The 17,005-nt window shown below is 45.1% G+C and overlaps 1 protein-coding gene across 1 annotated transcript; it reads right to left on the reverse strand.

The window, feature by feature from the left end:
* Positions 1-1,081: 1,081 nt before the first annotated feature.
* Positions 1,082-16,579, reverse strand: ZBTB8B (zinc finger and BTB domain containing 8B). Its single transcript, XM_068969425.1, has 3 exons — positions 15,601-16,579; positions 4,586-4,764; positions 1,082-1,399 (listed from the first exon to the last, which is right to left on the reverse strand). Exons 1-3 carry the CDS (start codon positions 16,577-16,579, stop codon positions 1,082-1,084), a joined length of 1,476 nt encoding a protein of 491 aa, XP_068825526.1.
* Positions 16,580-17,005: the final 426 nt, after the last annotated feature.

Raw genomic sequence — 17,005 nt, forward strand, 5'->3', positions numbered from 1 at the left:
TAATCCATAACACTTCTTGTTCTTTAGCCTTTTAAAGAAATACAGTCTCTTTTGTTAGAATAATTGTATGGCTACAAAGTGAATAAAGAACAGACTAGTTTTAAAAACCTGTTCTTCTACTAACCTTCCCTTTCCCTCCAGATGATCTTTTAAAGGTAAACAATTTGGAAATATAACTTGCTTATGTAGGCTTACCCTTTCCCTCCAATTAAAGTTCTATTCATAAGATAAAAGAATGTCAGTGATGGCTGCATTGCCAGGTTACACAGTGGTGGCTCTCAGAAATGGCTGGAAAACACAGAGGAGCATTTTGAGTTTTGCCCAAATGTCTTGCTTTATGATCGTAAAACGGGTTATTTGTGCGCGCACAATCGTCAAACACCAAGCCAGACAGGGAAACCACCCAGACCTGGGCTTTCAGGCTCCCTTCCTGGGGCTAACTTAAAATGTAATTCGATGGGGGCAAGTCACAGTGCCATAAGGAGCCTTTCAGCTCATTTCCATGCTTGTCTGCACATAAATACCCTCAGCCTCTAAGACTGCAATCTTAGATTTAGAAAGTACCTTTTACAATCTTAAAGCCAGACAGCCCTGCCTACCTTAAATCACGCAAGCTTTCTCCTTAATAGTTTACCAGAAAGTTAAAGTACGGAATTGATCAGGAGAGGCTTGGCAGAGGTAAGACTGATCTCGAAATTTAATATATCCTTGCCCACCTTTTCAGAGAAAGAGGATGATGACGCAGGAATGCAGAAGAGTGAGAAACTACAAAAACAAGTACAGAGGTTTTCTTATCTGTCTCCAAACCAGAGTTTGGATGCATAGCTCTGGAAAAAACAGCAAGCCTCAGGGCCAACCTTGATTCACTCAGAAAGCCTTCGGAAACCGGGGGCACCACTAAAAAGTCGTTAGTTCTCTGAGTCACTGAATCCAACCTCCACTGTGCAGCCTAACAGAAATGCAAATAATGGGCAGTGAAAAAATGTTCCTCTCAGGGTTCCACGACATGGGACAAAGGGTGGCTTTCACTCACTGAATCAGCAAGAACAAATTCTAAACCCTCTCCTCCACCAAGTTACTGCTACGTAAGCGTCTCTCCACCAGCTAAGTTGGGCTGAATTTGGGGTCTGTTGTCAGAATCCTCTCTGGCAGGGTCGTTTTCCTCCCCAGACTCCACATAGATCGGCCAGTCACTGTCTGCGTCACTCTTTTCTTGGCTCTCGAACGATGCCTCTACCAAGCTGAGGTTGATGGGCATCAATTCATCATCGTCGTCGTGCGTGTCTGTAATGCAGGTGCAGCTGTCACACAGCCCGAAGCGCCGCAGCCCCGGCGACAGGTGACTCGTGAAGGTTCTTCTGCAGCCCTTGCAGATGATTGGACGGTTGGATCTATGAACCTAAAATCACCAGCACAGTGACTGTCAGAGAAAAGACGAGCCATGGCCTTCGGGGCCCCATGTGATATGGCCCCTGGAAGACCTTCCGGCTGCATTTCTCACCACTCTCCCTTTTGCTTTTTCTGCCACCATCTCAGCCTCACCAAGATCCTTTCCAGCCCAGGGCCATCGGTTGTGCATGGAGCGAGCCCTCCTCCCCACTGCCCACGCTCCCCTCTTACTAAAGTCCTTTTGTGGTTTTTTTGGCTGTGCCACAGGCTTATAGGATCTTAGATCCCTGACCAATGATGAAACCTGCACCTTGGCAGTGAAAGCGTGGAGTCCTTACCACTGGATTGTCAAGGAATTCCCACTAATGCCTTTCAAGGAAGTCTTTTCTGATGCTCCAGGCCAGACTAGATCTCCCAGCTATATAGTCTCACCTATACTTCTCCCTTCATGTCTAACAAATCATTGGTAAAATTTACTAGGTTATAGATTTATAATTTACTAGATTATAGATCTATAGAAATTGACAGATTATAAGCTCCACGAGGGCACGGACTAGCTTCACCCATGTTCTCTGTCCTCGGTGTCACATCTGTTACTGTATTCCTAGTGCCTGGCATGGAAAGGGCAATTGGTGAGCCAAGTAGGATTTTAGGCATGGCTTCTTAAGTACTTTGGAATGTTTAGTTATTAAGAAGGCAGATTTGCCAGTGTATTTCCCAAACATGCCAGTGGATGCTTCAGCCTTGACTTTTTTGTTGATAAATGTGTTCCTTACATGTGAAAAGAGCTTTGCATACTCTTGATCTCCTAACCCCATGTAACTCCTCACGAGGACAGCGGCCCCAGGGATCCTCTTTGTATAAGGAACTATCTATCTGAAGTGTGCACTCTTCAGGAACTCCAGCCAACTGGGGATCTGTGAATGAATGAGAGCCTCGCTTGTGGAGAGCTCTGGATGCAGGATACACACAAGAGGCGAGAGAGACAGAGAGGCTGATGCAGGAGAAGGGCCAATAACAATACCTAGGTTGCTGGAGCTGCCCTTACGTGTCCTGGCTCCCCATGAGGGTTCCTGGGTTTCCTGAGTCAACCTGAGTGTGCTTGTGACCCTTGCAGCCTGATGGAGCCTTTGAATAGCAGACGGGATCTAGTACAGAGTAGAATGGGGATTACAACCAATGAAACATCTTAGAGGCACCCAGGGACCGATTTTTGCCAAGATGGATTGGAGATTAATTTGAAAAAAAAAAAAAGGCCAAACAAAAACTTAACATCTTGGGATAAAGCCATTCTCAGACAAGTGTGCTGGGCCCAACACTGAGAGGAAAGGCAGTCAGTCACCTTGAATGTATCTAAGTCTAGATTCTATCAAAACTGTAATTCACATATCATAAAATTCACCCTTTTAAAGTGTACAATTCAGTGGTTTTTAGTACACTCATAAGGTTGTACAACTATCACCACCATCTAATTTTAGGACATTTTCATCACTCCATAAAGAAAACCTGTGCCCATTAATGGTCTTGTCTCTCCCATCCCCACAGGCCTCAACCACTAATCTACTCTCTATCCCCATGGGTCTGCCCACTTTGTATATTTCATATAAATGGAATCACATAATAGATGGCCTTTGGTGACTTGCTGCTTTCACGGAGCCTAATGCTTTCAAGGTTATTCCATGTTGTAGCATGTATCAGGACTTCATCTCATTTTATGGCTAAACAATAGTCCGTTATAGGGATATACCACATTTTGTTTATTCATTCATCAGTTGATAAATATTTGGATTGTTTCTATGTTGGGGGCTATTATTATTATTATTCATAATAAATAATTTGGCTATTATTTGTAATAAATAATAATAATGCTGACATGAACATCTGTGTGCAAGTTTTTGCGTGAATGCATGTTTTCAGTTCTCTTGGGTATATACCTAGACATAGGATTGCTGGGTCCTAATGGTAACTTTGAGCTTCCCAGGTGGCTCAGACGGTAAAGAATCTGCTTGCAATGCAGAAGACCCAGGTTCGATCCCTGGGTTGGGAAGATCCCCTGGAGAAGGGCATGGCTACCCACTCCAGTATTCTGGCCTGGAGAATCCCATGGACAGGGGAGCCTGGGGGGCCACAGTCCATGGGGTTGCAAAGAGTCAGACACGACTGAGCGACAATGGTAACTTTATGCCTAAACCTTTGGAGGAGACACTAAACTGTCTTGCGCAGTGGCTGTACCATTTTGGGTTCCCGCTAGCAGTATATGAGGATTCCAGTTTCTCCACATCTTCACCAGCACCGTGTTATTATAAATTTCTGATTATAGCAATCCAAGTTTGTATGAAGTGGCACCACTCCTGTTCTGTGGGTTGTCTTTTCACATTCGTGAGAGTGTCTTTTGAAATCCAAATCATTTTTATGTTGCAGTTTTCAAAGACTCACTGACTTGTTCAAGTGTCAGTCTCCCAGTCGTGTCTGACTCTGCAACCTGGTGGAATATAGCCCGCCAGGCTCCTCCATCTGTGGAATTCTGCAGGCAAGAATACTGGAGTGGGCAGCCATTCCCTTCTCCAGGGGATCTTCCCAAACCAGGGATCAAACCCGGGTGTCCTGTATTGTAGGCGGACTCTTTACTATCTGAGCCACCAGGGAAGTCCCTGATGGCTGCCTTGCTCAAGGATAATCTTAAATACAATGCCTTTCTAAATGGTCTGAATGCTTTTCAGCAGCTGGGACTCACCCACTTACATGGAAGACAGAATCCTAGGCAGTAGCCAGTGGGCAGGGAGGGCCCCTTGGCCAGGGGTCCTCTTTGCTGCTCACAGGCAGCCCCATAAATGGTGTTATACCTCTTCCCCACCCCGGGGTGCTGAGGTTGGGTGGGAAACTGAGGCTGCAGCTTACCCTTGGGGGAACAGACCCCCCTGTCTAAGCCCCAGTGTTCTCTGCCTTTTGACAACCATCCTCAGACTAGGATCTGAACTTTCTTAACTTTCCTTCTAGGAAAACTAGTCTGTAACCATATAAGTTTTCACTTTTTCTAAGTGCCACTAACCCAGCTATAATTTAGTAGCAGAAATACATGTTTAAAATTCTCTGACAATACCCCAGTGGACAGAGAAGTGAAAGACATTTCATGAACCACCTTCCACGCCCCGCCACTCTCCGCCACCCTGAGAGATCCACCAGCTGCGAAACTTACACTGAGCGCGTGACTCCGCAGATGCTCCTGTCGAGTGAACCTCTTGCCACAGGTCTCACAAGGATAGGGCCGCTCCCCCGTATGCGAGCGGATATGCCGCTTAAGGATGCCCTTCTGTTTGGCAGTGTAGGGGCAGAAAGGACACTTGTGCAGCTTGATGGGCACCACCAGCACATCACCTGGGGAACAAATGGTACTGTAAGCAGCAACAAGACTGGCTGCCCTCCAGTGGATGGGATCCAGAGCAGAACTCCACCAGCCCAGTTCAAGAGGGAGAATCCCAACTCCACCAGCAGCTAACAGCAAGACGGTGTCTGCAGACCCTGACTCTGCTGGGCTCCGGGTCAGCCAGAGAGGGAAACGGGCTTCTGATACAAGATTGCAAGGAATGCTGTGAGGCATCAACTTTGAAACTTCTCTGTGGCTCAGAGTTAGAAACAGCGCTTATGTTACAGCCTGAGAACACAAGTATCCTCCTGTGGATAGCTTGAAACACTTCCCAAAATAATACTCACTCTGATAATGTCTATTCTCCTTGATTTCATTTTAGGAAAATAATAATCGAGACCCTGTTATAGAATGAATTGCATCCCTCCCCACAAATTCCTATCTTAAAGTCATAACCTCCAGTGCCACTTGTACGTGAAGATAGGGCCTTTAAGTAGGTAATTAAGGTTAAATGAGGTTGTAAGGGTAGAGCTCTTATCTGATAGGACTGGGGTCCTTATAAGAAGAGGAACAACGCCAGAGGTGCCAGGAACGATGGCTTTCTCTCTATTCTTGCACAGAGGACAGGTCACATGAGGACAAGCAAAAAGGTAGTTGTCTGCAAGCCAGGAAGAGAGCTCTCACTAGAAACCAACCATGCTGGCAGCTCGATCTTGGACTCTGAGCCTCCAAAACTGTGAGAGAATAAATTTCTGTTGATAAAACTACTCAGCCTGTGATATTCTGTTATGGCTGCCTGAGTTGACTAATGCAAGCCTCCTCAACTGATATAATGACCCTCAAAAATTTGTGGAAAAAAAAAAAAAACTATTATGATCGATCAGACCTCCAGACAAGGATTCATGCTTTCTTTGACAAGAGCTCCTAGAATAGCTTTCAGGCATGTGTAGAAGAGGTTTGCTATAAAGCAGCCCCCACACTGTTTGGAATTTATATTAACTCTGTATATATGAGATCATTAAATATCCAAAAATTCATTTAAATCTTTTTCCCTTTTTTTTTTTTCACCTTGTTCATACAGCTGTTAGGGTGACAACATGATTATCACCCGCATGTATAGAGACCAACCCTTTCAAGTTTCCTGAGTTACCCTACTGGCAGTATTCTGAGATTCATTTCCTCTATCCATCCCCTTCAGGATTTTACAGAATTTGATCATATCATATATGTGGGGGCACTAATAACTCAAGTTTTCCAGGCACAGAAATTAGGAGTCACGTTCTGGCTCTGCCACTTACAAGCTGTGTGACCTTGGACATCTCACTTGACTTCTCTGTGCTTTAATTCACTCATCTGTAAAACAGGGATAATAGTAATTCCCACCTCACAGGATTGTGGTAAGAACGAAATGAGGTAATACCTAAAACACAGCACCTGGCACATAATAAGCTCTCATAAACATCAGCCATTTTTGTCATATCATCATCACCTCGGTGTTTCTTTCCTGATTAATCTGGCCAGGCTCCTGCGGTCTCTCTCAACACAGGAGTAACTCCTTTTCTCTGAGACCTTCTTGGGACACTTACCTGGGCTTTATACCTTTCCTGAGGTGCTGCCAAATGTCAAGTGCAAGCTGAATGTCAAGTGAGTACCCAACATCATTCTATGTAAGGGTGGAGATTATCTTCTTTAGCTTCTAGTTCCCATGCTGACAATGTCTAACATTTTGCATAATCTATCATGAAGGAGATCAAACCAATCCATCCTAAAGGAAATCAACCCTGAATATTCATTGGAAGGACTGATGCTGAAGCTGAAGCTCCAATACTTTGGCCACCTGATGAGAAGAGCTGACTCACTGGAGAAGACCCTGATGCTGGGACAGATTGAGGGCAGGAAGAGAAGGGAACAACAGAGGATGAGATGGTTGGATGGCATCATCAACTCAATGGACATGGGTTTGAGCAAACTCTGGGAGATGGTGAAGGACAGTGAAGCCTGGTGTGCTGCAGTCCATGGGGTTGCAAAGAGTCGTACATGACTGAGCGACTGAACAACAATAAAGACTCCAAAATCTGTCTCCCGGAATAAAAGCAGCAGCTCACGGCTCAGCACTGCAGATACATGTTGGATTATTTACGTCTCACTGCTTACACTGGTGCTGAGAGACCAGTTTCCTGCTCACTCCCCTGGCACTGTGGACTCTTCCCATCATTTATCTCCATCAGCCTGGCATTGTGCTACCACCTTCTTCCTGATTATCTACAAAAACATTAAGTAAAATGGGTCCACTGTTGGGCCTCGGGGGAAAAAAAAAAACATTAACTACACCTCCATCAGAAAAGTATGAATTACTGCAACATTCCCCTTCTCTCTTATGATCTGATTCCCCCAGAAGAGCAGTTCACTTGCATGCCTATTACATGTGAGGCACTGTGTCAAGGTGCATTTTCATCAAGATACTTGTTTCTTCACTCAAGAAGATAAGTGTAGCAGGAGAGAAACATATGTAAACAAATTCATACAATATAATGTAACAAATGCAAAGTTCAAAGTGATGAAGAAATGTAGACAAGGGTGGCGGTGGGATGAATTGGGAGATTTGGATTGGCATATATACACTAGTGTGTATAAAATAGATAACTAATAAGAATCTACTGTATAACACAGAGAATTCTACTCAATGCCCTGTGCTGCTGTGCTTAGTCATTCAGTCGTGTCTGACTCCTTGTGACCCCATGGACTGCAGCCCACCAGGCTCCTCTGTCCGTGGGATTCTCCAGATAAGAATACTGGAGTGGGTTGCCATGCCCTTTTCCAAGGGATCTTCCTGACCCAGAGATCGAACCTGGGTCTCCTGCATTGCAGGGGGATTCTTTACCATCTGAGCCACCAGCGTAGCTCTATAGTGACCTAAATGGGAAGGAAATCTAAAAAAAAGGGGATATATGTATACCTGGGTTTCCCTGATGGCTCAGTTGGTAAAGAATCTGCCTGCAATGCGGGAGACCCGGGTTCAATCCCTGGGTTGGGAAGATCCCCAGGAGGAGGGTATGGCAACCCACTCCAGTATTCTTGTCTGAAGAATCCCCAAGGACAGAGGAGCCTGACAGGCTGCAGTCCATGGGGTCACAAAGAGTCGGACACAACTGAGTCTGCACAACACAGCACATATGTATACATATAAGTGATTCATCTTGCTGTACAGCAGAAACTAACACAACACTGGAAAACAACTGTACTCTAATAAAAAAATTTTTTAAAAGAAGAAAGAAAGATAGTGAAAAGTAATGAATTCTCTCCTGGAGTTCAGAGATGATCTCACAGGAGAGGTGACTTTTGAGCAAGGTTTTGAAGGATGAATAGGAGTTCACTGGGAGTTTGAGAAAGAGAAAGGGTATCTTAGGCAGGGAAACAGCACAAGTTTAGGCACAGAGGTAAATGAGAATAGGGAATACAAAGCAAGGTGGAGAAGAATGAGGAACGAAGCCAAGGAAAGGGGCAAGAACTTCTGGGGAAGGTCCCAAGGTCACATTTATGAATTCACTAAGCAAATTTATCCTGAGCACCTACAATGTGCCAGACTGGGTTCTAGGCCTTGGGGATACAGTAGTCGTCCGAAAAGACAAAAATCCCTGCCTCTGCGACACTAACGTGTTAATGAACTCAGACTTTATCCTTTAAGCAGGTAGGGTTTTAAGCAAGGAAGGTACAAGGTGATATGGCTTTTAAAGGATTCCTCTGGGGATAATGCAGGGGAAGGATTTAAGAGAGGCAAGATTAAAGGTAAGAAGTCCAGGTGGGAGGGGATGAGAAAAGACACAGAACTAAAGCCTGTGACTGTGGAGGTGGAGAGGAGAGAGGATTGACAGGATTGAGAAATAAAATTCACAGCACATGATGACCTCAATGGGGAGGACAGAGCAGAGGAAAGAGAAGATTCTAAATGACACTGATTCTAGGTTAGCTGACGTGATAGGTGATGTGGAATACACCAAGGCAGGGAACACAGGAGGAAAAGCAGGGGCAGGATGAATGAGGTCAGTCGCGATTTTATCATGTTTGAGGCAGGCTCAGTGCATCCATCGGGGAATACTTGGATTAGACAGATCTATCTGAAGCTTGGGGAAAGAAGGGAAGAATGCAGTTGTGAGTCCTCAGTAGATTGAGTGGTTGCTTTAACTGAGGCCTGGCTCTCCCCTAAGCACCCTGATCCCGTTAACCCATGGCCTTGACTCCCTGGATCAGGGGAGGGTGGGTCTTCCTCGGGCTTCACTGTCATCTCCAGAGCAAAACCCTAAGATGTTCTGAAGGTCATCCCATCAGATGATACCAATGCTCATCCTTGTTACAGTCATTTAGGAGTCCCCAGGTCATCTCACTCCTTGGAGATTTGATCACACTGCCTTCAGACTCTACTCCTGGAAAAATTCTTGGTGTGAATACCAAAGATGACCTTTCCAATGCCCTGCCCTCTCTGTTCCTGGATCTCCTTTCTTCCATAGACCTTGTCCTCCAATCCACCTCAGCCACCCAATCCTAGACGAAGAGCTCGCAACTTTGCCTGCATATTAAAATGCAGCTTAAAATGAAAAACAATACTAATGCCCAATCTCCATCCCAAGCTAATGGGTGGGGTGGGACCCAAGCATCACATTTTTTTAATTTTTTTTATGTGGTGAAGGTCACATAATATAATACAGACTATTTCAATCATATTTAACTGTACTGCTCAGTAGCACTAAGTACATTCACATGGTTCCACAACTCTCACCATCATCCACCTCCCGAATTTTTCTCCTACCTAAGCTGAAACTTGGGTTTCCCTGGTGGCTCAGACAGTAAAGAATCCACCTGCAATGCAGGAGACCTTAACCTCATATCTCTTTCCAGCCATGGAAGCATTTCTTTGTTCCCTTCACAGTAAATTTCTTGAAAGAAGTACTATACCATCTTTACATCTACATTTGAGGTTTTTTTTTTTTTTGAGGTCTCTGGGCTTAGTACTTTATTCTAATATGCCAATAATCACCATAATCACCATTTTATTTAATTATTTTTATTGATGTATAATTTACAATATTATGTAGGTTTCAGCATAGTGATTCAGTATTTTTACGATTTATGCTCACTTACAAGAAAATGATTACAATTTACTGTGCTATACAATATATCTTTGTTGCTTATCTATTTTAATTTTTCTTTAAGTCTTAGGCATCCTATTTGATGTCGCCCCTCCCATTTTTTAAGTCTTTACTGAATTTGTTACAATATTGCTTCTGTTTCATGTTTTGATTTTTTTTGGTCCTAAGGCACGTAGGATCTTAGCTCCCTGACCAGGGATCAAACCTGCACCCCTTGCATAGGAAGAGGAAATCTTAACCACTGGACTGCCGGGGAAGTCTCTGTGTCCTCATTTAAGCCTACTCCATTTCGTCGTTTGCCCACCACTTCATTCATACTGCTCACCCATGACCTCTCCATTATTAAAAACCCAATGATCAGTTCTCAATCTGCCTACACACAGTACTGGACGTTGTTGATTTCTCCTTTATCTTGAAATCTTTTCTCCTCCTGACATCCATCACTCTTTCTTCCTTCCTTCCTTGGTTGTGCCATGCAGCACGTGGGATCTTACTTTCCCCACCAGGGATCAAACCTGCACCCTCTGCATTGGAAGCACAGAGTCTTACCCCCTGGACCACCAGGGAAGTACAACACCACTCTTTCTTGATTCTCTGCTGCCTCACGGACTGCCCCTTCTCAGCTCCCTTCACTGGCTCCCTTATTTTCCTGACCTCTCAATGTTGGAGCTTCCCAGGGCTCAGTCCTTAGCTCTCTTATCTTCTCCTTCTAGATCTATGGAATACACAGGATTTAAAGTGCTCAGATCCAACAATGACCCCTAGATTTATATCTCAGCTCTGACTTATAGATGTAATCGCTTACTGCACATCTTCACTGGGATAGCCAACAGGCACCACAAACATAACATTTAAATCAGTCGCTTAAGGTAAAAACTTTAAGGCCATCTTTAATGCTCCTTTTTGTCATAACACTCACACAGCCATTAGAAACTCTGGTCAGCTCTATCTTTCAGAGTCAGTACAGTCCTAGCCCAATCACATCCCACACGTCTACTACTACCACACTGATTCAAGGAGAGTGGGGTGGGAGAGAGGCGCGAGAGGGAGGGGCTATATATATACCAATAGCTGATTCACTTTGTTGTACAGCAGAAACACAACCTTGTAAAGCAATTATATTCAAACAATACAATAAAATTAAAAAAAAAAAGAAAACGGGGACTTCCCGGGTGGTCCAGAGATGAAGACAGTGCTCCCAATGCAGGGGTCCAGGTTCAATCCCTGGTCAGGGCACTGGAACCCGCATGTCATAGCGGAGAGTTTATGTGCTGTAACTGAGAGTTTACACGCCATAACTAAGACCTGGTGCAGCCAAATACATAAATAAATAAGACAAAATAAACAAAATCTATTTTTAAAAAAAGAAAAAGAAGAAGGCGCACATCTCTCTCCCCTGGGTTATTGCAGTCACCTCCTAAGCGGTCCTTCTGCTCCCACCGCGCTCCCCGAGAGTCTACGCTCCCCGTAGCCTATGTTCCCCTGTAGTCTACAGGAAAGCAAGAGGCCCACTTAGAAGGTAACTGCACACAGTACTCAGAATCTCTCTCCCCTGGGTTATTGCAGTCACCTCCTAAGCGGTCCTCCTGCTCCCACCGCGCTCCCCGAGAGTCTACGCTCCCCGTAGCCTATGTTCCCCTGTAGTCTACAGGAAAGCAAGAGGCCCACTTAGAAGGTAACTGCACACAGTACTCAGAAGGATCCTTTTAATACATGTCATCTCAAGTCACTCTCTGCGGAGCAATACCCAAAGAACTTCTCATCGCCTTCAAGGGCCTACCTGGTCCACCCTTACTCAGCCTCTCTGACCTTATCCCCCCACACTTTCTGCCTTGCTCACTCCACTCCAGCCACACTAGCATCCTGGCTGTTTCTTTTGTTCACTTGCCAAGTGTGATCCTACACCTGGGCCTTTGCACCTTGTTCTTCTCTCTGCCTGGAATGTTCCCCCTGATATCTCTGCAGTTTGCTCTCTTACTCTCTTACTCTCTTTGCTTAAAGACAACCTGTTAGCAAGTCCTGGTCAACAGTAAATAAAATAGCATCCCCTCACTCTTAGTCAACTCTGTCCCTGCTTTAGTTCTTCTTCATATTATACAGGTACTTATGTGTTTACTGTCTGGCTCACAACGCTAGAATGTCAGCTCCACGAGGACAAGCACTGTCTTTTGTTCACTGTTATAAACAGTGCCTGGCATACAGGAAGTGCTCAATAAATATCTGTTAAGTGAACAAATGAGCAGGAATGATAAGATGTTGAAGAAGCAAGGCCATGACGGAATGCTGGACACACTGACATTGAACGATCCCATGATGAGGCTGAAAAGAAATGGACAAAGGTAACAGCAATGGGTACTCAAGGTGTCAGAAGCCAGGGGAAGAAAGAATTTCGAGAAGGAAAGATCAGAGTTAACTACTGAGAGTGGTCAGAAAGATAACATCTGAAAACTACTCACTGGATCAGCTCTGGAAATGTACAGCTGACCTCATGAAGCAGGTGGGGTGTTGGGTGGGGGTCTTTCCTCACAGTGGGCTGAGAAAAGAATGGGAGGTAAAACAGCAGAAGTGTATTGACAGATGAACTTTTCCGGAAGCAACGGGAGAAAGTGAGGCTGGCGCTGGGAGGTCCAGGGGAGAAGAGATTACAGGAGGACCACGTGCTTTGACAGTGCCTGCTAGTGTCAGAGACGAGTGAACACACAAGTACTATAACTGCCTCCTCACCATCTCCCTGCCCCGGTCTCCCATTTCTTCACTACCTTATGCTGAGGCCAAATTAATCTTTCCTGTCCACAGCCAAGCTCAAAAACTACCAAAAATTCCCCTGTGCCTAACTTACCTCTTACCATTTAAGGCTTTCCATGACTGACTCCAATTTCTCCCTATGTTTTCTCTTCTTACCCTCAAATGCCACTTTTTTTAAAAACTGAAATATAGTTGAGTTGCCATATTGTGTTAGTTTCAGGTGTATAGCAAGGTGACGGTTATACATATACATATCCTTTTTCAGATTCTTTTGCATTAAATTAATATGTTACAGCAAGATGTTGAATATAGTTCCCTGTGCTATACAATAAGTGACTACTTACTGATTTTTATACAGTAGTGAGTACTCAGATGCCACTTTCATTAAGCCTCCCTAACCTAACATGTGGAAGCCAGTTCTGCTTCTGGACTGCTGTGAAATTCACACCTCCATCTGTCTTCCAGCCCTGGTACCTTTGTACCACATGGTGCCACTTTCACACAGCTTAGCTTCTATAAGAAACCATCAGTTTTTTGAGAGCTGGAGCCATATCTGACTTATCTTTGTATCTTCACAAGGAAAGTGCTCAAGTATTTGAGCAAATATATGAAAAACCAAACAAATCAGTCCTACTCTGTCCCTTGGCACTTGGAGTAAATGTCCCCTGGAGCCATGCAAATGGAATCAAAACCTGGCAGACAACAGGCACGGCAAGAAGCCAGGAGACTGTCTTGCCACAGGATGAGCTGGAAAGCTGACTTTATAGATGGACAGATGGATCTGAATGAAGGTGGTGTAGATCTGAATTTCTATTTCTTGATACTTGTGATACAGGCAGAGGGGTTGAGAGACAAAATCAGTGCACTGAAATCCTCTGACCACCTGTGCTGCCTTCACAGTTTGTTTCACGAGTGAAATGAAGCCAGCCTGGGTTGCTATCAAAGAGCATTAGTGGTGACACGTGCCAGTTCTATATTCTTAAGGAACTCACCAAACCCTCTGGGTCTCAGTTTCTCCATACTTCCTCCACCTAACTTACATGGCACTATGAGGGGCTGACGGAGAAGGCAATGGCACCCCACTCCAGTACTCTTGCCTGGAAAATCCCATGGACGGAGGAGCCTGGTGGGCTGCAGTCCTTGGGGTCGCGAAGAGTCGGACACGACTGAGTGACTTCACTTTCACTTTTCACTTGCATGCATTGGAGAAGGAAATGGCAACCCACTCCAGTGTTCTTGCCTGGAGAATCCCAGGGACAGGGGAGCCTGGTGGGCTGCCATTTATGCAGTTGCCGAGAGTCGGATACGACTGAAGCAACTTAGCAGCAGCATGAGGGGCTGATTGATGGAAAAGGAGAACATAGACTGTGAAGTGCTACTCTTACACAGAAATTAGATTTTGGAAGTCCCTGGTGCTCCAATAGTTGAGAATCTGCCCGCCAATGCAGGGGACACGGGGCCCATCCCTGGCCTGGGAAGATTCCACATGCTGCAGGGCAATTACCGCATGCTGAAACTACTGAGCCTGCAAGCTGCAACTACCAAAGCCCTCACGCCTTGAACCTGTGCTCCGCAACAAGAGAAGCCACCGCAATGAGGAGCCCGTGCACCGTAGTGAACAGTAGCCCCTGCTCCTGCTGAGAAATCCCAGGTGCAGCAATGAAGACCTAGTGCAGCCCAAAATTAATTAAGTTTTAAAAAAGAAATTCGATTTCAACAAGTTCCCATAGAGTAACCACTGAAAACAACCACTACCTTCTGCATGCTAGCTAAGCCAGTGTCTCTGACGGCCTGAAAGCATATTTGCAAGTTTTGCAAGTCTAGATTAGGTCGGACATACAGAGCATTCTTGATTTTTTTAAAAAATGAAATTTTGATGCAGGGATGAAGTAATTTTTCATTAAAAAATGTTAAAATTAAAAAAAAAAAAAAAAGAAATTTAAAAGTCTCCAGACCAGACTCAGTTTTCCTGGGTTTCTCCTATGTGGTGTTGTTTAGCCGCTAAGTCATGTCCAACTCTTTCACGACCCCATGTGTACCTGTTATTTTTTTTTAAGTCTCAAAATAGTCTTTTAGTAACGAATAAGAGCAGATCACCCCCCCTTACTTAGTCGACTTTCACTGCACAGTACTAAAGGGTGAATTAGAAATGTGACTCATTAATTTCTAGGCTTGAAAAGAAGCCAAGGGTACTTTCATCAGTAAGGAGACAGCCACATCTATTTCCATCTCCTACAAGACAGTTTACAACACAATTACCTCATCTGTAAGAAGAGTTAACCATATTATCCCATCTCTCAGAATTGCTCAGGCAAAAAACTAAGTTCTCTTAAAACACAAAATCCTACCAAAGGATACAAGAAATTTACTTACATGAAGCCCAATTCAACTCTCAAATATTCTCCAGGACATCACACTATCAGCCACGACATGTTAACTGAGTACATGGGCCAGGCACCACGGTTGACACAAAGAAGGATACATTTCCTACCTGTACAGAACATGTTTTCATATGTGAGAAAAAAAGTTCTGAAAACCTTTTCATTTGGTCCTCAACTCTGTAAGAAGGCAAGGTAGAAGTGATTATCTCCTGAAAAAAAAAGGGTTCAGAGAAATTTCATGAATTCACCAAAGTCCCCCTTGTGGTTAACAGAAGAGAATGGGTTCTTTCCATGTCTCCAAACTGCATTCAACACGCGTATACTCTAGTTGTAGAGGTTAAAAAAAAAAATGTGAAGAGGCAATGCCCTAGACACAGCAGGTGCTCAATTAATACTATTGGCAGTGGTGGCAGTGATAATGTGGAGATAATGGTGGCGACGGTGATGATGGGGATGCTGATGGTGGTGATGATGATGGCAGTGCCAACGACAATGATGTAGGTGATGGTGGGGACCAGAAGGCACACAAGCATGTGCTAAATGAGCAGCAGAGACGATGGAGGCTCATGGGGCTCACCTGAGTCCTCTCCATACCAGTCAGTCTGCACATCCATCATGGCACTCATGGCTGCCACTCCTGCACCATCTGGTCTTCCCTCCAAACTCCGAGAAAAGTGATGGTCCACATCCTCTTTGCTCTGGACGGCACTGTTGCGCAGGAGTGCCTCCAGGAACTGTTTAACATGGTAGTTACTGTAAGCCAAGTCGATAGCCTGGCTACTGGGCAAACCCTCCTCCCGGGGGGCCAGGCTCAGTGGGGTGGCAGGCGGCTGCAGCTGTCCATCCATCTCCACCTTCGCAGCACCCAACTCCACCTTGGGCTCCATCTGTTCTGGCCGAGTGGAGCAGTCACTGTCAGCCCAGCCACTGCCCTGGCTGTCTTTCCCCACCAGTTCCAGAGGGCAGCAGCCTCTGTGATCACCACTGGGGGGCTCTCTTGGTCGGTCCACACTCTCCTCCCCCTCGGCTGGAGAGACCAAGCTCTTGGTCTCACCGGCAGTCCCTTTCTTGGGGCTTCCACTGTCCACCTGATGAGCTGCAGCGGCCGCTGCGGCCGCTGCCGCGGCCGCTGCTGCTGCAGCCACCGCGGCCGCCACTGCAGCCTCCTTCTCCATCTTTCGGCAGATGTCGAGGGAGGATCTGATGTATGTCTTGCAGAAGTTTACCACGTCGTTCATCTGCAGGTAGCTGGCAGCCGACATAACTTCAATCACGTTCTCCCCACACAAATCCAACTTTCCAGAATAAAGGAAGTCTAAGATGGTGGAGAAGGCGTCGGAGGTGACGATGTCCAGGGAGGCGGTGCTGTGCCGCCCGCTGTCCTGGATGTAGTGAATGAGCAGGGCGCGGAAGTAGCCGCTGTTGGCAAACAAGATGTTCCTGTGGGCCTTGAAGATCCGCCCTTCCACGATAATGCTGCAGTCGCAGAAGAAGTCCCTCTGCCGCTGTTCATTCAGCTCCCCCAAGAGCTTGGCATAATAGGATTGCATCTCCATTTCTCCACCAGCTGGTGCTGCTCAAAAGGAGCCTGGATCTCTGCCAAGATTTTTTGTTGTTGTTTTTTTCAGTTCACACATGCCAACCTTACAAATAAGATGTTCTTTTTATTTTTTTTTTAATTCTTCCCCAAAACTCAGTTAAGTAAATCTTTATAATACGGGCTAACAAAAATTAAAGATTGTCTAACTGGGTTAACTAATGAGAAACAGTAAAAGTAACTATAGCTAACTGTATGTGGGTGAGTACTTAGTATTTTACATAGATTCTCTCTGCGAGCTTTTATAACAACCCTATGAGTAAGGACTAATATTATACTTACAATATTGTACTTTTAAGACTCAGAGGATGGTGATGATCCAGCTGCAAACAGAGCCAGGACTCAAAACCTTCAGAGTTCATGCTCTTATAAATGACATTTGACT

This window comes from Capricornis sumatraensis, chromosome 3 (assembly GCF_032405125.1).
Source record: "Capricornis sumatraensis isolate serow.1 chromosome 3, serow.2, whole genome shotgun sequence".
NCBI classification, from domain to species: domain Eukaryota; kingdom Metazoa; phylum Chordata; class Mammalia; order Artiodactyla; family Bovidae; genus Capricornis; species Capricornis sumatraensis.

Coding starts and splice junctions, on each gene's coding strand:
- ZBTB8B (XM_068969425.1), bottom strand. CDS start 16,579: ATGGAGATGCAATCCTATTATGCCAAGCTCTTGGGGGAGCTGAATGAA. Junction 4,765..15,600: donor CTGGTATGGAGAGGACTCAG/GTGAGCCCCATG, acceptor TTTGTTCCCCAG/GTGATGTGCTGGTGGTGCCC. Junction 1,400..4,585: donor TGCGGAGTCACGCGCTCAGT/GTAAGTTTCGCA, acceptor TGGTGATTTTAG/GTTCATAGATCCAACCGTCC.